The sequence below is a fragment of the Nelumbo lutea genome, chromosome 3, assembly GCF_056320005.1.
Source record: "Nelumbo lutea isolate HS-2025 chromosome 3, American lotus-T2T, whole genome shotgun sequence".
Taxonomy (NCBI): domain Eukaryota; kingdom Viridiplantae; phylum Streptophyta; class Magnoliopsida; order Proteales; family Nelumbonaceae; genus Nelumbo; species Nelumbo lutea.
In genome coordinates this window covers 38,820,244-38,843,784 of record NC_142686.1, presented here as the reverse complement: position 1 = coordinate 38,843,784, position 23,541 = coordinate 38,820,244, and the positions used below count along the sequence as shown (strand labels likewise).

At 43.0% G+C, this 23,541-nt stretch overlaps 1 protein-coding gene and 1 long non-coding RNA gene across 7 annotated transcripts; one reads left to right on the top strand and one right to left on the bottom strand.

Annotated features, from left to right (window-relative positions):
• Positions 1–12,485: 12,485 nt before the first annotated feature.
• On the top strand, positions 12,486–18,561 carry LOC148864350 (cytochrome b5). Of its 5 annotated transcripts, none has more exons than XM_088977740.1 (4): positions 12,486–12,569; positions 12,748–12,847; positions 17,683–17,749; positions 17,904–18,561. In XM_088977740.1, exons 2-4 carry the CDS (start codon positions 12,761–12,763, stop codon positions 18,152–18,154), a joined length of 405 nt encoding a protein of 134 aa, XP_088833866.1. In that variant the 5' UTR covers positions 12,486–12,569; positions 12,748–12,760; the 3' UTR covers positions 18,155–18,561. The 5 variants fall into 5 exon arrangements, with proteins under 5 accessions (XP_088833866.1, XP_088833864.1, XP_088833863.1 ...); XM_088977738.1 differs by having other exon boundaries at positions 12,744–12,847; XM_088977737.1 differs by having other exon boundaries at positions 12,489–12,581; positions 12,744–12,847.
• Positions 18,562–21,704: 3,143 nt separating this feature from the next.
• Positions 21,705–22,673, bottom strand: LOC148864349 (uncharacterized). Of its 2 annotated transcripts, XR_016109205.1 has the most exons (3): positions 22,432–22,673; positions 22,040–22,224; positions 21,705–21,929 (listed from the first exon to the last, which is right to left on the bottom strand). It is a non-coding gene; the product is annotated as an uncharacterized LOC148864349 (long non-coding RNA). The 2 variants fall into 2 exon arrangements; XR_016109204.1 differs by lacking the exon at positions 22,432–22,673 and having other exon boundaries at positions 22,040–22,295.
• Between the last annotated feature and the right edge of the window lie 868 nt (positions 22,674–23,541).

Below are 23,541 nucleotides of genomic sequence, written 5' to 3'. Positions count from 1 at the left end.
ACTAATTGTCCCTTTATGAATTTTAAATTAATTAAGCCCCCATAACTAATTGTCCCTCTTCAAATATATTACATTGGCTAGATTAATGATTGTAATTAACTGTCCTAAAGTCTCCCTACAGAATTCACCCAAATCCCAATTAAGACAATTAAACTTCAAAATGAATATATAATCTGATGGAGCGCGATCCGGCTGGTCTTAGCTGTCCGTTGCCGTGCTTCCGAACGAGGTAGCAGGGAACCTGAAACGGAGGAGATGGGAAAGCTCCGGGGGGAACCCGGTGTAGAGGCTTCGAAGCTCAAGTTAAAATCCTTCAAAAGCAAGGTAATACCAGATAGCGCAAAGTTTGCATACCTCCGTTGTCGGGGGGCAGGGGGCTCTTATAGTCACTTCATGTACTCGTCCCGAGGCCCTTGTCAGATCGGGTATGATTACCCTTGTGCTTGTCAATTCGGCCGCCGTCCTTTCTGCTGAGACAGAACCGTCACTACCTAACCGTCTAACTGGAGATGGCGGTGTCAGTGGCGGTGGCAGGTGGCCGTTTAGAGTGCTGCTGCCAAACGTCAGATCCCAAGTCAGTCAGGCGTAGCGCCCTCAGGCACGGACTTCCCTAGTGTCAGGCATGGTACAACTTGTTTGGTTTTGGTGCCCAGAAGGTGATGCGAAGTGCTGAGCGAGGCGGTCTTGAGCTCGGAGGTATCTATAGGGCAGGTAAGTTCGGCGAGGTGTATCCCGAACTGTTACAAGGTGGGTCAGTTCGGCGAAGTGTATCCCGAGCTGTTACAAGGTGGGTCAGTTCGGCGAAGTGTATCCCGAGTTGTTATAGGGTCAGTTCGGCGAAGTGTATCCCGAGCTGTTACAAGGTGGGTCAGTTCGGCGAAGTGTATCCCGAGCTATTACAAGGTGGGTCAGTTCGGCGAAGTGTATCCCGAGCTATTACAAGGGTTAGTTCGGCGAAGTGTGTCCCCTTGTTCCCGCCTAGGCTTGGCCCCTTTTGCCGAGCTGTTGTTTCTGCCACCTATCACATAATAGAGAGGTCGGGCCAAATCTTCCTTCATCAATTGCCCCCCACTCCTTGCGCCGAGGGTCTTGCCATGGTGCGGGGAGTTTTCGCGAGGTAGCTGGTGGATTTGTCCCGTCCTTCGAACCTTCACTGCACGAGACGCTTTTGCTAGGGTTCTTTCGGTTACCGAGAAGGCTGGAAACGTGATTACTCAAGAACGCTGGTGGTTGTGACCGCGCGTTTTAAATTTCAAACCAATTCCCGCTGCTGGGACGTGACAGCGGGTCATTTCAAAAAGGCGCACCACTGCTGTACGTGCGCGAGCGACTATCAGGGAGACGTGCGGCGCGTCAGTTTCGAAAAGATGCGTGTCGAAGCGACATCGGTTTTGAAAAGACATGCGCTGACGTTTCGCTTTTTTCGGAAAGACGTGCGCCAATCATGACTCGACCTTAAGGGTTGTGCGGTCGATAAGAACGTGGGCAGTCGGATTGTCTTCGGTCTGCACGGTCGATTCTTGGTTACTGTAGCTATAAATAGTGGGGGACCCCGGTTGTTTTGTCACTTCTGCGGTTTGTCTACTGAGTCCGCGTCCAACCTTTCAGCTCGTGTCCAAGTCTTTTCCAGCTCGCGTCAAGGCTGGTTATACAGTTCACGGTTCTTTGGTTTTTCTTCAAACTTTCCGATGAGTACTTTCTTGAATTCGTCTTTTCCTCAATGTCTAGCTTTGATAGCTCAGACGATTCTTCGAGTAGGGCCGATGTAGGTTCCACCAACCGAGCCGTGTCCCCAGACTGCCTCAGTGATCCTGAGGTGGAGTTTGAGGACTACGAACCAGTAGGTCGAGTCACTTCGGGCAGTTTGGCGTCTACCTCCCGCCGAGGTCGGATGCTAGACCGGTTTGGCCCTTCGACCATGACGCCTGAGGGGCTTCAATCCATACTTCTGTCTTACAATCTTCCTGAGGGGTACACATATTTTATTCCTTCGGGTAGTTTTCCTTGGGAACACGGTCCCGACGAGATCGTGATTTTTCGAGAGCAGCTTGCTGCAGGGTTGCGACTTCCTTTCCATCCCCTTCTCGTCAAAGTCATAAACCACTTCAGTGTCACCATTGGCCAACTTCATCTGAACTCTATTCGGAACCTGGTGGGGACAATTTCCCTTTTTTGCGAGCAGAACTTTCCCTTAGACTTAGAGATATTCTCCTCTATCTTGATGCTCAAGAGACAGGCGGGTTCTCTTCCTAGGGGGAGACGGGCGTATTACCTTTCTCCTCGCCAGGGTTTCAGGCTTCTGCATGATCTTCCTAATAAGGTCCCGGCTTGGAAGCGGGACTACTTCGGCGTGCAAAGTGCACAAGGATGGCCCTTTCAGACCGGGTGGGGTGAGGCCGCTCCCGATTTGGGCGTAACTCTTGATAAAGAGACAGTGTAGGGTCTCCGGCAATGGGCACAACAAGGCTTAAAGTGCCACCACTACTTAATGGAGACCAAGCTTATTGCAGCCGGCTTGAGTTCGGGTAGGTTTCTAGCTATGCGGTTTCTTGCTTGCTTTGTTCTTTCATTTTTTTTCTGATGTCGAACTCGTTTCTGTAGGTGTGATGGACGCGGAGAGAACTCGTGGGGGGCATTTGTTCCAAGGTATGAAGAGGAGGAAGCGGGTCGCCAAGCGAACTCGTACCGAGTTGCCCCTGGATGAGGAGCCCCAAGCCCTAGACCATACGCCAGAGGATCTGCCTAGGGACCCGAAGTGACTCCACCGGTCCACAAGACTGCCGGGGTGCCTTACGCTGAAACCACTCATACGGGCGCTCCCACATACTCAAGTGCTCCTGCTCACTCCGGGTCTGCTCATACGCGGGCTGGGCCCTCAGGCTCGGGAGCTCAAGGGGAGTTTAGGAGCGTGTTGACGCCGAACTACGCTCTTCAGAAGAGTAGGGATGCTACTTTCCCCGAGGAGGTCGCGGCGTGGACCGATCTTCCCTTGAATCAGGTCACTTGCCGCGTCGTAACACATGCCATGGTGGTAAGTTAGATTCTGTCTTCCTTTTTTATTCTGTTGCTTCTACTGTCATTTGCTCACTTGTTTCTTTTGGTAGGTGAATTCTTCGATTCATGCCTTGGCGGCCCAAGTGGAGAGGAGCTCGCGACAGGCGCAAGCTGCTGAGGCTGCCGCTCATGCTGCTGAAGAAGCCTTCCGTGCTGCAGAGGCAAATACCCGGGCTGCTGAGGCGGCTGCTTATGCTGCTGAAGAGGCTGCTCGCGTCGCGATGGCCAGACAGGCGAGGTCTCAGCGTGACGCCGAGACCATGGGGGTAGTTGTCAAGCATATGGCGGACTTGAAGTTGGATTTGCAGCATCAATTCGAATATCTTCAGGAGGACATCAGGGAGAGAACACATATTTTTTCCCAAGGCATTGAAGACGCCAAGAAGAAGGCAGTTGAAGACTACATTGCCTCCCCGCGTTTTGATGATCTGATGGTGGACTCTTACAGGAGGGGGTTCAAGTTGAGCCGGTGGATGATCCGGAATACGTACCCCAACCTCGATGTAAGTGCCATAACCACTTCGCATATAACTCAGGAGATGGCCAATGCTGCCGATGGCGAACCGGACTTTGAAGGAGAGGTAGGGCCTTCGGGTGTTGTTGAAGTGCCTTCCGATGGCGAAGAAGTGGCTCCGGGCATGTAAATTTTTTTTTTTGCCAATGTACTGTTTCTTGCAATGGAGTGTCTTTTTCCCCTTGCTCATCTTCCCCGAGCTGTTTCTTTGTCGGGTTTTTAAATTTCCGTGGTCTTTTATGCCGTCAACTAATTTTTTGCCGAGCTGATAATGTGCTGTCTACGCCGAAGTTCCTCGGCTTGCCTTGTGGCACATAGGGCCTGATTTCGTCCACTTCACTAGGTGGTTTATAGGTAGTATCGCCTCAAGTTAACGATGTTCCACGTTCGAGGTACTCGTTTGCCTTCCAAGGTTTCGAGTGCGTATGCGCTCCCGAGCGCTGTTTTTACTTTATAGGGCTCTTCCCAATTAGGTCCAAGCTTGCCGATGCCAGGTTCGGGCACCATAATCTTACGGAGGACCAGGTCGCCAACTCGAAAGCTTCGTTGCTTTACTCTGCTATTGTAGTAGTGAGCTACCTACTGTTGGTATGCTGCTGTTCGGATGTGCGCGAGGTCCCTTACCTCGTCCAGTAGGTCGAGGTTGGTGCGTAACTCGTCTCCGTTCGTCCGATCGTCGTACGGTGAGCCCATAAGACACTTGGTAGCTCTTCGGCCCACAATCCCTTAGCTCGATCCAGACGTGCTTTCAGTCCGCGCAGGATGGCTCTGTTCATTACTTCCGTCTGACCGTTTGCCTGCGGGTGCGCGACTGACGTGAAATTTTGCCGAATCCCCATGTTCTGGCACCACTCTTGGAACTTGATATCCTCGAACTGTTTGCCGTTGTCGGAGATTAGAACCCGAGGTAACCCGAACCGGCATACTATGTTCTTCCAAAAGAAGTTCTGTATGTTTCGAGCCGTAACAGTTGCCAGAGGTTCGGCTTCTATCCACTTCGTAAAATAATCTACCGCAACAACTAAGAATTTTCTTCCGCCTGTTGCTGGTGGGAATGGCCCTAGGAGGTCGATGCCCCATTGTGCAAAGGGCCACGGGCTGGCGAGGTATTTGAGGTCGGAGGCAGGTTGATGGTGGATGTTAGTGTGCTTCTGACACTTGTCGTATTTTCTGACGAGCTCGACAGCTTCTGCCTTCATCGTTGGCCAGTAGTATCCTTGTCGAAGTGCCTTTTGGGCGAGTGCTCTGCCCCCCAAGTGTCCGCTGCACAGGCCTTCATGAGTGTCACGGAGTACGAACTTGGCTTCGGTAGGTCGCAGGCACCGCAAATAGGGGAGCGTGTACGACCGTCGGTATAACCGTTCGTCTATTATGACGTATTTGGCCGCCTGGCGCTGCACCCTCTTGGCCGCATTGCGTTCTGCAGGGAGGGTTCCGTCTATCAGGAAGCTCACGAGTGGATCGATCCAGCTCGACTCTGCTTCTAAGATGGGAGCGACCTCCTCTGTCCCCCCGAGAATACTAGGCCAAGGTAAGTTCTCTATGTACACAGTTCTCATATTGTTGTGACTCATACTGGCTAATCGGGACAGGGCATCAGCCTCAGTGTTTTTTGACCTCGGGATTTGCCTGATGATGTGTGACCGGAAGTTGAGCAGGGCTTCTTTTACTTTGGCCAAAGATGCGATCATGGAGAGATCGCGTGCTTTGTATTCGCTGGTAACTTGGTTTACCACGAGCTGAGAATCACTGCAGATGACCAAGTGTTTTGCCTTAACCTTTTGCGCTAGGTCCAGCCCGGCGATCAGCGCTTCGTACTCTGCCTCGTTGTTGGATGTCGCGAACTCAAAGCGTAGTGCGTATTCTACTTTTGTGCCGCTCGGGCCGCACACGACTATTCCAGCTCCGCTGCCTTGCCGGTTCGAGGAACCATCCACGTGAAGGATCCAGGGCTCCTCATCCCAGTTCGCGCTTCGCCTAACCAGGAGAGATGCCACACTGGCTGCTACTTCACGGGGTTCGGACTCTATGGGCTCAGGAGCTCCGGGTTCGCCGCAACTGGGGACGTCGGGCTCGACCTGCGGGGCTTCGTGGCTGAAAGTGCACTCGACAATAAAATCTGCCAAAGCTTGGGCCTTGATAGCGGTTCTCGGTTTGTACTGGAGATCGTACTCGCTGAGTTCGATGGCCCATTTCGTCAGTCGACTGGAGACTTCGGGTTTGAGTAAAACTTGTTTAAGAGGTTTGTCAGTTAGGACGATGACAGTGTGAGCCTGGAAGTACGGGCGGAGTTTCCGAGTTGCTATTACTAGGGCGTATGCTAGTTTTTCTATCTCCGGGTACCTTGCCTCTGCTCCCTGCAAAATTTTACTAACATAATATATGGGTCGTTGGACCCGGTCTGTTTCCTTTATCAGTACCGAACTGACCGCCTCGTCGCTCGCCGAGAGGTACAGTTCTAAGACCTCGCCCACCTCGGGCCGGGCTAAGGTTGGCACACTAGCGAGGTAACCTTTTAGTTCGTCAAACGCGAACTAGCAGTCCTGGGTCCACTCGAACCCTTTGCCTTTGACTGCCTTGAAGAAGGGTAGGCAGCAGTCTGCTGACTTAGACAAGAAGCGGCTTAGAGCGGCTATGCGGCCGTTTAGCCTCTGAACCTCTTTTACTTTCCGAGGTGGTTTCATATCTAGAATGGATTTTATTTTGTCCGGGTTGGCCTCAATACCGCGTCGATTGACAATGTAGCCTCGGAACTTGCCCGAGGTGACGCCGAAGACACACTTGTTGGGGTTCAACTTCATGCTAAACTGACGTAGGATTTGGAAAACAGAATCTAAGTCTTGTATTAACTCTTGTGAAAACTGAGTCTTGACAACCATGTCGTCTACATAGCACTCTATCTTCGTACCAATCAGGGGCCGGAATAGCTTATTTACAAGTCTTTGGAAAGTTGCCCCGGCATTTTTTAGTCCGAAGGGCATGACTTTGTAGCAATACAGGCCGAACTCGGTTATGAAGCTGGTTTTTTCCTCATCAGATGGGTCCATCCTAACTTGGTTGTAGCCCGAGTAGGCGTCCAGGAAGCTTAGCAACTCGTTTCCCGAGGTCACGTCCACTAGGCGGTCAATTCTGGGGAGGGGGAAGCAATCTTTCGGGCAAGCTCGGTTCAGGTCGGTATAGTCGACGCACATGCGCCACTTGCCGCTTGCCTTTTTTACCAACATCGGGTTGGCCACCCAGCTCGGGTAATGGACTTCCCTTATGAAGTTTGTTGCGAGGAGCTTCTCGACCTCCTCGTCGACCGCTCTCCAGCGTTTTGGGGCTAAGTTGCGTTTCTTCTGTCTAACGGGTCTAACTACAGGGTCAGTATTAAGTTTGTGAGTTATCAGTCCGGGGTTAATGCCGGGCATGTCGGCCGCGGACCAGGCAAAAATATCTAAATTTTGAAGTAAAAAACTCACCAGTTTGGCTCGTAGGGGGTCTTCGATGGAAGCTCCGATGCTTAGTGTGCAAGCTGGGTCCGTAGCTGAAGTCGGGATTGCGACTGTTTCCTCCGTGGGCGAAGCTCGCTCCTCACCTTGCTCCGCAGGCCGCTCCAGTTCGAGGTCGTCGGCCGCCTTGGTTTTTCTCTTCAGGGCGGCAACGTAGCACTTGCGGGACTCGAGTTGGTCGCCCCGCGCTACCCCTATACCGAAGTCCGTAGGGAACTTCATGGCCAAATAGTAGGTGGAGACCGCCGCCCGTAGGATATGCGTGATCGGCTGCCCTATTATGGCATTGTATGGGGAGGGGGTCGCGACTACTAGGAAATCATGGTTGAGTCTGACCGCACAAGGCCATGTGCCGATTTCCACAGGGACAGTTACTTTTTCGAGGGGCCTGACTTCCTCTCCGCTGAAACCTACCAGGGGAGTGTTCGCGGGCTTCAGCTTGCTCCTCTGTAACTGCAGCTGGTCAAATGCTGATTTGAAGAGGATGTCCGCTGAGCTGCCCGAATCTACGAGTACGCGCTTGACCTCGAAGTCGTTGATCCTTAGCTTAATGATAAGTGCGTCATCATGGGGGTAGTGGACTCCTCGCGCGTCGTCCTCCGTGAAAAAGATTGGTTCTTCGGTCTTTGGTCTCTTTGGGGGGTTCCGTTCTTCGAGGGCCGCTTCGCGAACTGAAGTTCGGGCTGCTGCCGAGGTACACCTCGCTACCACCGAACCTCCCACTATTACATGGATGGTTCCCCGAACTGGCCTCTCTTCCGGAGGCTGCTTCTGCAACGGTTCGGCAGGTCTGTTGCTAGACTCGGGGGCATCCTTTTCGTGCTCCCCTTGCCGACATGCTTTATTGTTATTGCTGTGCTATACAAAGTTTCTCAAGTATCCGCGACGGATGAGTCCCTCTATCTCGTCTCGGAGGTTATTACAATGTTCGGTGCTATGACCATGGTCTCTATGGAAACTACAATACAAATTCTTGTTTCTCTCGTTCGGATTTCCCTTTAGGCAAGGTGGCCACTTAACGTACGAAGCATCTTTGATCGTCATTAAGATCTCTGTCCGCCTCGTGTTTAACGGCGTGTAGTCTGTCCGAACTGCTAGGGGGGCCCGGAAGGACTAGTTCGGCTTCGGCTCCCGGGTCGGGTTTTTTCTATTCATCGGGTTGGAGAGCTCGCCTTCTCTCTTTCTTTTCTCGTTCCCGCCTTCAGTTCGTTGGTTGATTTCTTCCTCTGTCCTCATGAACTTATCCGCGAGTTTGAGGAATTCGGCCACGGTTGCGGGCTGGTTGGCCACCATGTGCCATTTGAATTCTTTGTGCGTCACCCCTCTTTTGGCCGCCGCGAGCTACACTGCGGGGTCCAACCGCGGTATCTGCAAGCATGCTTCATTGAACCGCTTGATGTAGCCCCAAATAGATTCTCCTTCTCTTTGGACCACTTTGAATATGCTTTCCTCTGTTCTGGGGCACCGTCGGCTGGTGACGAAGTGTGTGGTGAAGACTTGCACGAACTGGGCCCAACACTTTATCGACCCGGGGGCCAGGTTCCTGTACCAAGTGCGGGCTACCCCCCTGAGGGTGGTGGTAAAGGCCACGCACATGCACGATTCGCTAGCCCTGGCGAGGTGCATTTGCGACTGAAAGGCGTCAACGTGGTCGTTGGGGTCGAAGGACCCGTTGTACTTGTCCAGAGGTGGGAGCTTGAAGTCTCTGGGTAAGGGGACCCCCAGGAGTTCCGATGTGAGGGGGGAAGGAACGGAGAGAGCCGGGGCAGCCCCTACCTCGTCCGAGCTCGTGTCTTTGCCTCTGAATTCCGACAAGGCGCGGGTGGCAGTTCGGCGACTTCGCCGGGGACTTCGCCGTTGAGCGGGCCTTGTGCTGGCGCTGCTGGCCTCCATGTTACCGAGCTCGATGGGCCCGGAAGCTGGTAGTCTGCCGCCAGGGCGCTGAATCAGTTTTCGGTGAGCGGGAGCTCGGTTTTGGAGCGTCGGGGTGTCGACCTCGCGGGCGAGGTTCCCGACCCGCCTGCAGGTTGCAAGGCGGGGATGACATTTTTCTCTCTTCGGCCTTGCTGTTGGGGTGGTTCTGGGGCCGGGAGGCCTTCGCCTGGCAGGGGCGCCCATCCTGCGGGGAGGCCTTGACCGGCCTCGGAGCGGGGTGGCGAGGTGGAAGTAGTGGTTGGTTCAGTGGATGGTTCAGTGGCAGTTGGGGGAACTGCTGTTGATAGTGATACTGGGAGATGTTGTGCAGCACTTGGTGCTGGTGAAGCTGGTGTTGCTGGAACTGTTGCATTTGGGCTTGCATTGCCCGCATGCACTACATCAGGTCCTCCAACCGGTTTTGGCTAGCTGCCAGGGGGATGGCAGTTGGTTCAGTGAAGGTTGTCTCAATGGGGAGAGGAAAGGGGACGCTTGTGGTAGGAGGGTTTACGGGTGCCACTGCTTGTGGCGCGTTCAAGATGGGGATCCCATCCGCTGAAAGGGGGATGGTGAACTGTCCAACGCACACTACGGGGACCTGAAGTTGCTCCCCGGTGGCGTTTGTCTCCGTGCCACGTCCGGTGTTGCTGGAGGAGGCCATGAGTGTTGGGTTTTTTGAAGAAAAAGGGGTTATCGAAGTTTGGAGGAAGGCTTTTTGAAGCGTTTCCCACAGACGGCGCCAATTGATGGAGCGCGACCCGGCTGGTCTTAGCTGTCCGCTGCCTTGCTTCTAAATGGGGTAGCAGGGAACCTGAAACGGAGGAGATGGGAAAGCTCCGGGGGGAACCCGGTGTAGAGGCTCCGAAGCTCAAGTTAGAATCCTTCAAAAGCAAGGTAATACCAGATAGCGCAAAGTTTGCATACCTCCGTTGTCAGGGGGCAGGGGGCTCTTATAGTCACTTCGCGTACTCATCCCGAGACCCTTGTCAGATTGGGTATGATTACCCTTGTGCTTGTCAATTCGGCCGCCGTCCTTTCTGCTGAGACAGAACCGTCACTGCCTAACCGTCTAACTGGAGATGGCGGTGTCAGTGGCGGTGGCAGGTGGCCGTTTAGAGTGCTGCTGCCAAACGTCAGATCCCAAGTCAGTCAGGCGTGGCGCCCTCAGGCACGGACTTCCCTAGTGTCAGGCATGGTACAACTTGTTTGGTTTTGGTGCCCAGAAGGTGATGTGAAGTGCTGAGTGAGGCGGTCTTGAGATCGGAGGTATCTATAGGGCAGGTCAGTTCGGCGAGGTGTATCCCGAACTGTTACAAGGTGGGTCAGTTCGGCGAAGTGTATCCCGAGCTGTTACAAGGTGGGCCAGTTCGGCGAAGTGTATCCTGATCTGTTACAAGGTGGGTCAGTTCGGCGAAGTGTATCCCGAGCTGTTACAAGGGTCAGTTCGGCGAAGTGTGTCCCCTTGTTCCCGCCTAGGCTTGGCCCTTTTTGCCGAGCTATTGTTTCTGCCACCTGTCACATAATAGAGTGGTCGGGCAAAATCTTCCTTCATCATAATCAAAGGGATAGGTTGGTGGTTTTGGAGATAAAACTTAATTATTGAAAAGATATATAACATATATACCTCTATAATATGCATTATTATTATATATGGGTTTTGCTCTTCTCCTCCTCTCCAAATTCTAAACTGTGGACTAGAGGTATATCCTGTTTATCAAAAACAAGGCTTTTCCCATGTTCATTACCTCACATACTGTGGTGCCACAATCCCCACATATATATTGCAGTAGAATTTCTGTCAAGCAAGATTGAACTTAGAGCCCAAATTGGCCCAACCTGACTCAAACCGACTAGATCAATTTTACTTAACACTGAATTAGTTTCGATTTCAAGTTCAGATAACCCAACCAGATCGGATAAATTAAAAAATCCTTAATAAATCGACCCAACCCGACCTATAAACAGTACTAATTCTAAACAAACATATATTTTTTGAGAAGAGGTTTTTAATTTATTCCATTATTGATATTACCTTTTCACGATAAAAACGCATGTGGATGAGATCGGCTTCGGTCAAAGTAAAATCCGTTCAAACACTGTTCGAACACCATGTGGATGAGATTGGCTTCAGTCAGAGCAAAATCCGTTCAAACACTGTTCGAACAGTAATCTTATATCAGAATATCTGAAAGTATTCCGCAAGGCTATGATGACTGTTCGAATGTAATTTGATATGACTGAATCCTGTTTCGGAGCAATCACAACAAACATATCTCACTTGAGAAAAAGCACTGGTCCCAATGTCCCATCAATCATCAATACCACGAGAAAAACGCAAATGGAGTCTCCACTTCGATAATCAATACCACGCCGCACGTGCAGTGCAACGAGTCTCCTTCCCTCGATTCCTTCGGTTTGGGCGCGGCCTACATGTACATCTAAACATGGATTAGGAACATCTCCCGCATTTATTATTGGGATTTGGGAGATGTTTCGACTACATGGTTGGAATGTGGTATTGGGTGCCGATGTTAACTCTTCTGCATGTCTGGTTCTAAGTTCCAACTTTTCATACGATACGCTACGCCCCCGTTTTGATCAAGCCGCGGTTTTGAGCATGTATAGTGTCAAAGAGTCAACAATTATTATTGCTAGGCACATCCGTGTTCTTCACGAGACTCTTAAGTTTTTAATCGCAAAAAGATTAAAATTTTTCTATTCATGAGTTGGGATCTCTTGTCAAAAAAATTCCAACATCTGTAGCACTGCACATCTCGTCATGAAATTGGAATCATCGTGTTAAAAATATTTCGTTGAATGAAGATTCAGACATTCTTTTTAAAGTACGGTGCATCGGGTAAAAGAGAAGAGAAAGAAAAAGAGTGAAGAGGGTTAGAATCCGGATTTACACTTTAGAAAGCGCGTCTCACACCGATCTCACAGTCCCATCCCACCGCATATTAGAAACATATATGGTGAGATGGGGCTGTGAGATTAGGTGCGTTACTGAGTTATGTAAGGAGCGGATATCGATTCGATTAGGTTTAACGTCTAATGTCGCTGCTCGCTAGTCAATTGTCAAATTATCCAGGCAACAAAATTATCAAAAACACTCCCGATTTGTTTGGGGTATAATTAGGCCGATTTGTTTATCGGTAAGTTTTTACCCACTGCGTTTTTTCTTGTTGAAGATATTTTTTCTCTATTACCACATTTATCCTTAAATCATTTTGTTTTTACTTTTTAAAACTTCTTTTGTTTTATTTACTCCGTGAAAAAAATAACTTTTTTTTTATAAAAGTGAAAAAAAACGATACACATAAAAGGAGTATATGATTTTTTCAGATAAATTACAAAAATAAAATTTTCGTAAGTCTCATATTTATATAAATGAAATGGGCCTTTAATATTGCAAGTGCCAAGTGCATTTTGGTCATTTCCACCAGGATAAGACAGTAATTTAACCGAAGTTTGGGGTTGGTTTTTAGATCTAAAATATCACTTCAAGTTATATGTATATAGATAGCACATACATTGAAACAACCTTTTCTTCGTGCGGACTGCGGACTGCGGACTGTGGGAGACCGGGAAAGAGGGTTGGTGATTTTGTAAGAGCTTATTGTTTCAGCCACTACAACAACGTCTCACTCTTTCATCTTTCTCAAATCCCCGACTTGTCTTTCATCTGTCTTTTTCGTATTTTTGTTTTTCTGATCAACGATGTCGAAGATCGATTTTAATAGATAATATGAAATTTTGTTCTGTTTAAGGAAGTATCAAAGTAGTCATGGCTTCAGATTCCAAAACTTACTTGTTTGAAGAGGTCGCAAAGCACAATAAAACTAAAGATTGCTGGCTTATTATCTCTGGGAAGGTCAGTTTTTTCTATGTTTGTTAATCTGTGTGTGTTAATTTTGTGTTGGACCTTCTCAATATCTTTCTTCCTTATCTCTATTTAATTTTAGAAGTTTATTTTTTGTAGTTAATTTGAAGTAAAGAGATTCTTTATGTTGTTTACAATCTCTGAAAAATGGAAAAAAAAAATCCACTATTTGGAGCTGAACTAGCAGTTTGATCTTTCATTGTTAATATGAATTCGTGATCGATTATGTATGCCTTCAGCACGTTATTATTCCAGTTTTGATCTTAAGTCTTTTATGATAATGGTAGAATTATAAAGGATTTCTGGTATTTTAGGGATGAACTGGAATTGATAGTTTTTAGGGTTTCAAGGCATATAGATAAGAGCGACTAACTCTAATGCGGGAAAAGTGGTTTGAAATGGGGCAGATATATTAGTTTTCTTCCAATTATTTTAGAGTGTTGATCCGATTGAATTCTCTTCTCAATTGAACCACTGCTCTCGGTTAAGATGAAAGGAACCTATTTTTTGGGGTGGGGGGGTAAACCAGGAAAGAAGTTTCACTCCAAATATAAGTAGGTATTTGGTGAGATGCGCATTGTAGTAAGCGGTGAGTATGCATTTTCAACCTATGCTTTGGATTGGGGTATCTTGCTTATATATTATGCAGAATAGGTACTTCCAGGTGTTTTTTTTTTTTTTTTTATTATCTTCTTTTCTTTTTTTTTCATGTAAAGCACTTTCAAAGCATTTGGTCATTCAGCAATCTCCTATTTTCTACCTGAGAATAATTAAATAGTACAATTACATTTTTTTTAACAGTTCAAGACACCTTTTACCATTTGAAACAACACACGCGTTTCTTATCCTACTAAAATCTGTTACTATATTTCTAAATGCAGTTGTCCACATCAGCCTACTCTCTCTTGCTTCCTTACTAGTTTAGCCCCCTTAGAATTTTGTAATTCTTTTTTTTTTTTACAAAAAGTAAAAAAGGGCTACTCACAACTAATTCAGTTTCCCTTTTATCAGGGAACCTGTAGTCACTCCCCTGTAAAACATGGTCATCTTGTAACACCATCCTATGCATCTTTAGTTACTACTGAAATGATCTAGCAAGTATTTGGAAAAATGTTTCCTACAAGTTACTTCAGTGTATTCTCTAGATGACTTAAATTTTGGCTTCCTCGAGAAAGAATTACACAACCTGTTTGGGTTCCCCACCATGTAACCATGTGTGAAGTTGTTGGGTCATTTAGATCTTTTATCTGGAGAATTGAAATAGCAAACCTTTACTTATTTGTTTGTATGGATTAGTTTCTTTGGTTGTTGAATTACAAGGGTTTTGCAACTTGTCTTTAAGCATACATTTATAAAGTTGATCTACATGAGAAAGTCAGTATATCAATTTTACCATGTGAGCAAAATTAAGAATCGCATCTAAAGCTTTTCTCCACAATGTTAAATGTGGATGGAATTGTTTTCCTTTTCTTGGAAGGAAGCCAAACTGTATTGAAGAATCTTGTTTTGGAATAAGCTCTATATTTCTTTTGGTTTACAACTAGTTAAAAAACTTATCTAACATCAGTCCCAACTTAAACATGACATTTTGCATCATAGAATTCATGGTAAAGATAGAGTGGAATAGTAGAAAACAATTCCTGTAGTTGACCCCGTACAGTTGGGACGGGGCTTAGTTGAGTTGGGAATCCATAGTAAAGATCTGAAATATATTTGTGGTAAGCAAAGTTTGAAAATTCTAATAGTTGCAAATATAGCTAAGAGGAATGCTTCATGATATATTGCACATATTGGATTAAATATTCAAGAAAATTTGAGAAGGATTAAGACAAACACTAAATGTTTTATAGGAAGTTAAATTATTGAATCTCATCACAAAAGCTGTGAAAGAATCCATGCATAAAATAATCACCAAAAAAATAAATGCACAACAAGACAGTTGATGTTGAAAAAAATTATATTTAATTTCCATCAAAATTCAAATTTCTTTTACCTAAGAGTCGCAGAACAAAGGCATGCAAATATGATAAACCTAAATCGAATTTTACATTACATTCCGTCACCCTTAATGCCAATGCTGATTGACCTGGCAACTATAACACTACAACTCAAACATTATTGTATGTAGTTGTAGGAAGCTCTTTTTTTAATGGGCACATAATTGTATGTAGCTTATTGTGTTAATACAAGTAGTCTGCCCTTAGGTAGATACTGAGCAATAAGGTCATAATTAGGTTCAGTGGTTGCAGGAACACTACCCATGCCAACTAGGGGGTGCAACTTGGGTGCTTGGGTTGAAAATTTTTAAAATTTAGTTGACCCAGCCTGGGGACCTGGGCCCAATTCTGTGTAAGCTATTTAAACTGGATACCTGGCTTACACCCCTAACATCAACCTTGGCTCAAGTTTTGGTTGCAAATTATAATGATCTTCAGAAGTTGATTACTTGAAAAAAAATGATATTTGAGGTTCCATGCCCTTGATGTATGTATTAAGTGCATTTGATTTCATGCAAAGGATGTTTTTTTTTCTTTTTTTTTTCTTGGGGAAGTTTATGTTGAAAGTATGGATTTTGATGGGATTTCCTAAAAACTTATCAATATTTGGGAATTTCATGAAGACCTAAGCAAAAGCAGGCCTTCTGGGTTGTATCTCATTCACCATCTCAAAATGATTCTTTGTTGTAGATCTGTTGATCAATCCATTGTAAGAAAATTGAGCTATAGGCAAGATAAAGTCGCATCTAAAAATATGATCATTGACTAAGAAACATCACAATTTGTCAATATCATATAAATCATGTTAGTTTGGCCTTTGGTCTGAGGATATCAAGAAGAGAACTTCAACTTGGTTTTAAGAAGTTTCCAGAATGTCTTCCAGAAATAACTCATCAATGTGACATCATGATCAGGGTTAATAGTGAAAGGTACGCTATGATATAGGATCAACTACTGTGATATCATCAATGCGACATCATGATCAGGGTTAATAGTAAAAGGTATGCTACTTTATAGGATCAACTACTGTGATATCATATTGATGTAGGGCTGGTTGCTTTGATACCAATTGATGTAAGATGACATGCTTTAATACGAATTAATGTAGGATAGAATGATAGATGATGATCCAAGGCCAGATTGGTAAAAAGTTTGAGGGAAAACTGAAAAGCAAATGATGATTTCAAGGGTTTTAAGTCCAAGGTTTGGGTTTTTTGGGGTGGGACTAGGAGCAAGTCCAGGCAAAGTGGATCATAATTGAGGCATTGTGTAGGACTATGTTGCTGTATGATTTGATTAGGAAGCCAATGCAGACATCTCTAGAAACAGGACAAAAACAGTCAATATTTTAATATTGATATAGAACTTCATTAAACTATTTCAATGGAGTACGATACTAAACTAAGGAAGTGGTTGAATTTGGAGGGATTCTAAGATGATTTGGCACAAAATATGAGAATTTCTGAAATTATAAACCTTTGAGAGCTAGGGTTTTAGTGGGAATTTAGAAAGCTATTTTAATGGGATGAAAATGAACTTAAAATATAGGGAGCTAATGTCGACATTTCTAGAGACAAAACAAAAAGTCAATATCTTAATATTGATATGGAATTTCATTAAATTATTTCATAGGAGTGGTTACAATGGTAAACTAAAGAAGGTGTTGTATTTGGAGGGATTCTTAGACGATTTAGCATGAAAGATGAGAATTCCCAAAACTAGAAACTTTTGAAAACTAGGATTTTAGTGGGAATTTTAGAAAACTATTTTAATTGGGTGAAAACAAACCTACAATATAGGGAATACCTGAATTGAACTTGATTTTTGCCAAGATTTTGTATGGATGACTTAGAGAGAAAGGAATTCCTCTTCTAGAGAAAGTGTATGAGAGTTGAAAATTGGAGGAAATTGATTTAAGAATAAGACTTCTCAAGGAACTGTTCAACCTAAAAACTTAAGCTGTTAGGTGAGGCTCTTGAATAGGTTTAATCAAGGAACTGTTCAATATTGAAAAATGGTTGTTAATTGCTTTTTCAGAGGTCTTTGGTGGCTGTTAGTGGCTGAATTTAGAAAACTTAGAAGAGAAGACAAAGAGGAGAAAGAGAGAAGAAGAAGAAGAAGAAGAAGAAGAAGAAGAAGAAGAAGAAGAAGAAGAAGAACTTAGGAATCAATCATAAGGTTCTTAGAACCATTATGGGGCTTTAAGAATATAATATCTCTCAAATAGAAAATAATCTCCAAAGTTCATTAGCCACATATCACAATATGGTGGATTGTCTAGGGAACTCCTCAAACTGAAAAAACTCAAAATTATGATTTTGATTTCATACTTGAAAAATAAATGAGTAATTCCGTGACTATTTTGAGAATTTAAATGCAACTTAACTACAACTGGACAAATCAAACTAATAGGCTGAACCCCACATGTAGCATGTAAAATATCCAAAATACACCTATTACCTAAAAAAATAGAAATGTGTAAAAATTCATAAAAGTTCAGTTTTGGCTCTTTGGCTCCTGCATCATTAACGTAAATTTTATAGTCAATTTTGGTGGTTTTATACTGCTTCTTGAATTCCATATTTCCCATGTAAGATGAGATCTTGGAAAAGGTGAGTTCTCATTAAAGAATTGAAACTAGAAGGAACTATATTGCTATGTCAATGACTATTATCATATGCATGACTAGGTCAACTATATCATGGAATATAATGAAATTCAAAGGACAATTTGGGAGTAGCTTTTCTCATGTAATGATATGTGAGCTTTCCTCGTATCATCTTCTTTCTTTCCTTCAAATAACTTGTATTTCTGATTTTGCTGTTTTAGGTGTATGATGTTACTTCATTTATGGATGATCATCCTGGTGGCGATGAGGTCTTGCTGTCTGCAACTGGTAATGGTTACAATATTACATTTATGAACCTTCAATATTACCAAAGTCTTTAAGTTGATGGTCCTTACTTCCTAGAAACGTCACTGTCATATGAGCAGCTCTTTCCAAGACAAAATGTATCTGACCAAGCTCATGAATTTCTGAAACCTTGCAGGAAAAGATGCAACTAATGATTTTGAAGATGTTGGTCACAGTGATTCGGCAAGAGAAATGATGGAAAAATACTACATTGGTGAGATTGACGGCTCGACCGTTCCACTGAAGCGTACCTACATTCCACCCCAACAGACACCTTATAATCCCGATAAAACTCCTCAGTTTGTGATTAAAATAATGCAGTTCCTGGTACCCATCTTGATTTTGGCCTTAGCCTTTGCTGTCCGAAATTTCACAAAAAGAGATTAGCCAAATCTCTTCATCCTTTCTCACAGAAACCATCTGCATTAGTAGATTGAGTAGTTTGAGATGCCTGTATCTGCTAGATCAATTATTCCTGCGATTTTATGCCCATAGATTCTCTAAGATCTAGGAACTGCCGTGTGGGTTTGCTGCGTGTGCAGTATGGTTTAATCAGTCAGTCTTCTTTTTCTCTTTTTCTTTCCCTCATTTTGGAGGGCAAAGTTTAGGATCCACCGATATCCTAGGAGTTGTGTTATTATTTTAAGGCTGAGATTTGATGCTTTGGTGCCTATGGTAGTGGAATTTAAAATTTTAAATGCTCAAGAGTTAATGTCATTGGCATCCTGACATGGAATCACTGATCACTTTTCTTTAATCATATATCTGTTTTTTTTTTTTTTGTGTACAATAAATGGATTATTTATGTCATCGGTAATTGAAATTTCTAAAATAATAGCTTCTTACTCGGTGGATGTGCATTGCTATTGCAAGAAAGAAATAGAAGGCAGTCGGAACTCTCTTAACTGGATTATATGGATTACATCCTATTCGGTCTAACCATAGAGAGTTCTAGGTATATGCTGTCTATTGAAATGATGTACAGTTTCATTCTTTAAACTTCCAAAACTAGACAGAATTTTTGCTTGGTTGTGAGAAAAGAAAAACTTGTTATTCTTTTTAAGGTGGTAATCAGCAAACCACGTTGTGTGTTGTCTGTACTGGAGGTTTGGTTACTAGGGAGATGCTAAACTAGGGCTCATCCTGTTATGGTTCAACCTTTTCCAAAGGTTGGTGTTTAGGCGAGATGGGGAACCCTCCTCCATAGGTTGGATACCAAGAGAATTGTGCAATGTCTATAGCTGGTTCAGGTGATGATTGTGTGGGTGTTGATCTAGTACTATAAAGTCATTCACATTGCTTAGTCGAGTGAGTTTCAGATTCTGCTGGCTTGATTTGGAAAATTCATACTTCAAATAATAGAGGATGATTAAAGCTGGGTTTTAAGGATATGGCACCCGCAATTTGCAGTCACATGTTTGAAACATCAGAACATCATATGGGTCCTGAGATGAGTTGGTCTAAAATTCAGCTTGTACAAATACGTATTCCAAGACTGTAATCCACTTTCTACATTGACTTGCATCCATTTTGGATGTTCCCATTTTGAATGGAAACATGTCTTAGGATTTGTAATTGCTGTCATTTACAATACACATGTTTTTACCAAAATGTTTGAAAAGTTGAACTTGAGTATAAATTTGCTTCACTTCATTGTTTGCACTCTTATCAAATGCAGCCTTAAAAGTAATCACCTGTTGCTTTCACTAGTTTGTTAGATTCAAACTGCATTGAAGATTATCTAAAAAAATATTAGGAATAAAACTGCTTTCAAGCAGGGGCGACGTAAGATAGCCATGCTTTATTTGTCTCTCCAAACAGCCTGAGCTGTTTTTCCCAAACAATCGAAATCTCTCTGGTGTAGCATGTGCAGTTGCACGGACATGGTTCAGCAACTAGCTCTAGGTTAGCTTGCAGTCGAACCATCAAAAGCTTCTAGATTGGGTTAAAAATTTCAAACAAAGAGAATTTTCACTTTCAGGCCCTGTTTATTTTTGGGATTTTAAAAAAGGTAGGGGGAGTTGGTAAATGGCATTGCGTTCCCATTAATCAATTTATCCATGTTCTTATTTTAGAAATGTGTGGTATTTATGGCAAAATCGATTTTTAGAGGTATTATTTATGGTATTACTAGGTAAGTGATTTCCTTCTTAACATGGGTAAATGTAATTAGGATAAATGTTTCCTTATCCATATAAATGTACTTGACCAGGAAAGGAGGTTCCTGATGAAAAGCGAACAAGTCCTTCAGGTAATTGGGTGTTGAGCACGGTAGCATCGTCTACACTCGACATTGATGGTTGAGCCGTCATGGACTCTAATTATAGGGTGTCTAATTTTGTGCCTTTCTTAGCCTACTGAGCCTGTAGATTAGGTTCGGGGTAGGTTGTAGGCTTTGGGTAGATGAAGATGAGTTTGGCTTTGGTCGGTGCAAGAAAGGTTTAAAATTTGCAACATATTGGGTTGTATCTGACAAGAGCCTGATACGCGGAATGTGTAGAAATCGTCCATTTTGTTTCTTTTCGTATGTATCGCACCGGTACAATATGGGTTGTTTTCGCGTTGTATCAATCAATATGGGCCCAAAACAGTCCGATACAGTCCGATACAATACAATCCGAATGTCCGATACAATATAGGCCGATACACTTGATTTTTTTTTCGGGTGCTCTTCATTCATTAATCTCTTTAATTACTTTTATATTTAATTATAACTTTTCTTTCATTAATTAGTCGATTACTACTACTTTAAATTTAAATTTTAGTGCCTAATTCAAATTCTCTTATTAATTCCACAAACTAATGATACTCTCTCATTAACTCCGCAAATTAATGATCCTGTCTCATTAATTTCATTTTGTTAGTAACTTATTATAAAAACTAGAGACTTTAAACAATGGCAAAATTTGAGCCTTAGTAACTAGGTTTTAACAACCATAAGTCACCACTATGCCATATGCCCATTTGTTTGCTATGGTGATATGCATTATGATTTTTAAGTAAATTTTCTCTTTTTTTCATGGATATTTATTAATAAATGCTAGAATTAATTTTTAAAATTTATATACTAATAAATATTAATATAAATTAATATACACACATAACATTTATATTGGTTATTTGAAAATTGATGTATACACATTCATATTTTAGTTTTTTTTTTTGTTTTCTCACATTTTATTTATTCTATCATTTTTCAACAGTTATTAATCGTAATCATTTACAATTAAATGATTGTAAGTATGGATTTTACATTTGTTAATAATATATTTTTTAGGATATATTTGAATTTCCTCACACATTTATAGGTATTTTAACTTTTCATATATATCTAATGCATATCTAAAGTATATTCTGATAGGTCTCTTAAAATTGTCTTCCCCATACATCTTACATTTTCAATACTTTGAAACTTAAGTACAAGTCCATGCTTACACTATTAGAACAGTCTCTTGCAGTCTTGCATTGAACAGACATGATCCCTACTCAAACCAAATAGACGCAGAATTGACCCATTATTAATTGGACTTATTAGGCCTAACCGGTACGACCCGATTATAATTGATTGCTTGCCTGTCAGTGTCTGATTGTTCGATAATAAACATGTTAAGGATCTTGCTCTTTTCTCAAGAATCAAGATATTGGGTAGCCGTTTGGGAGTGTTTCCACTTTCCATGCAACGATTAAAAGGTGTTAAGCTGAGATTTGGTAAAAATCTGGAAAGTTGAAAATAAGTTTAAGCTCAGTTTGGAAGGAGCACAAATGTAAATATATAGAATGCAAAATCTTATATTTTATATTATTTTGTATATATTTATACTGTACATGTATTTATAGTACTTCCAAACTGAGCCTGTTTAGAGAGACCCAAAATCGACTTTGGGGTGAAACTATCTTATCTTGGTTAGTTTCTTGAAAGCGGCTCAATCAACGCAGATTCACAAAATATATGCCTCTAAATTATTAATAAAAAACGATTTAAATTCGAAATTAAAATTTATTATGCACAGCGTGGTGAGAGAAATTAACGAGTCACCAAGGTCTCGAAAGAATGCAATCCGTCAAACTCAGGTGCAAGTTTTGGTGGCCGAACCGTCTTCATCCCTTCCCTGGCTTTGGAAACCAACCTCTCCAGAGAGGCTTGAAATCCACCCTCGAAATGCTGAATTAATTCATGTAACAGAAGACTAGCGCTTTAGAAATCCATTAACATGGCAAAAGTACGTGTGTATGTATATAGGATCAAGAAGAAATGAGAGAAATATAATTCACCTTCTTAGATTTGGATTGGGTGGTCTCCAGGAAATAGAATCCAATTGCAGCGGCCACAGCAGGCACCGTCATATACAGGGTACCCATCGCCATTTAATAATGATGAGAGAAGATCGCTAACTTCAGAGCCTTTCAGAAACGATTTGCTTTTTATATGAATTTAAAGTTCAAAGAAACAGAGTGCTCTGGAATCCATATAAACTAAACTGTAAATTAAAGCAATAATTAAAGATGATGAGAGGATAAAAAGCTAAGAAGGAACCTTAAGATGCCTTGGTGGTTAAGTCAAGTAAGGTATCTCTCTTAATTTCTTTTCATACTCAAAGTAAAATCATAAAAAAGGAGAAAAAAATCAAGAAAGGTCGAAGGATAAAAGTCTAAAAGTAAAAGACCTCTCTGTTCACAGCAATAGGCGCGCAGGTTTTGGGCTTTTATAGTTTATTTAATCCATGGGCCTTGGAAGCAGAGACCAAAAGCTTAACATCTGCCTCCACGAGATGCTCTGAGATGTTCACGAGACCATTATCCTCGGAAATATGATTTTGTCGGGTTCACCAAAATCATTTACTTTTGTTTGTTTCAAAATCAAAGCAGCCGGTAAACCTGATTTTTGTCGGGTTCACCAAAGTTTATGGTTTTGTTTTAAAGGCCTCAATGTAGATATAGTGCTGAGATAGCGGTCACAGTTTGTTTCAATCTCTCGTCGAATGGTGCTTTTCTTTTCTTGTACTTGTTGTAAAATGAAACAACTTTAAATAAACATATATACAGACTTCTTTTCTTGTAGACCATACAATTCCATCTTACACTGTACATTTGGAATATTGTATTGGACCCATATGGAGGACTCAGCCTGAAATGATACAATATTCCGGATGCCCTGTATATGGTTCATTTGAAAGACGTGTACTAGAAAAAAAAAATAGAAATTCCAATGCTCAGAATGGTTCTACGTGTTTAAATGCAAAATGATTTCAAGGCTGAAATAATTCGCATTTGAGCTATAATTAGTTATACCCCAAGCTTTGTTTTTATGGTTCTTTCCATTGAGAGAAAATAACAAATTTACAACTGAGGGCTCCGTCAAGGGAAGAGCAGTAGGAATTGCACTCTCTTAAAGACCAATATAACTATTGGCTGGTTAAAGAAGTGTAATTGTGGAAAGTGAAATCAAGGGAGTTGTAGCTTAAAAAGGAGATAGAAATACAAAATTCTTTCACCATATGGCCAATTTTAAAAACTCCAAGAACACCATTGATTGGCTAAAATGTTCGAATGGCTCCTAGACCTTTAATAGGGATTATATAATCAATACTTTCAAAGAAGTACTTCTACAAATGGGAGGCCTTCCAGAAGTCTTTAATCCAATTCCACTAAATGGCATAAATCCCCCAACTCTATCTCCTCAATAGAAGGACTCATTCTTAGTTCCCCCTACCTTTGAGGAAACAACAAGCCCGTGATGCCTCTAGTTTCAAGCCGATCAGCTTATGTAATGTTAT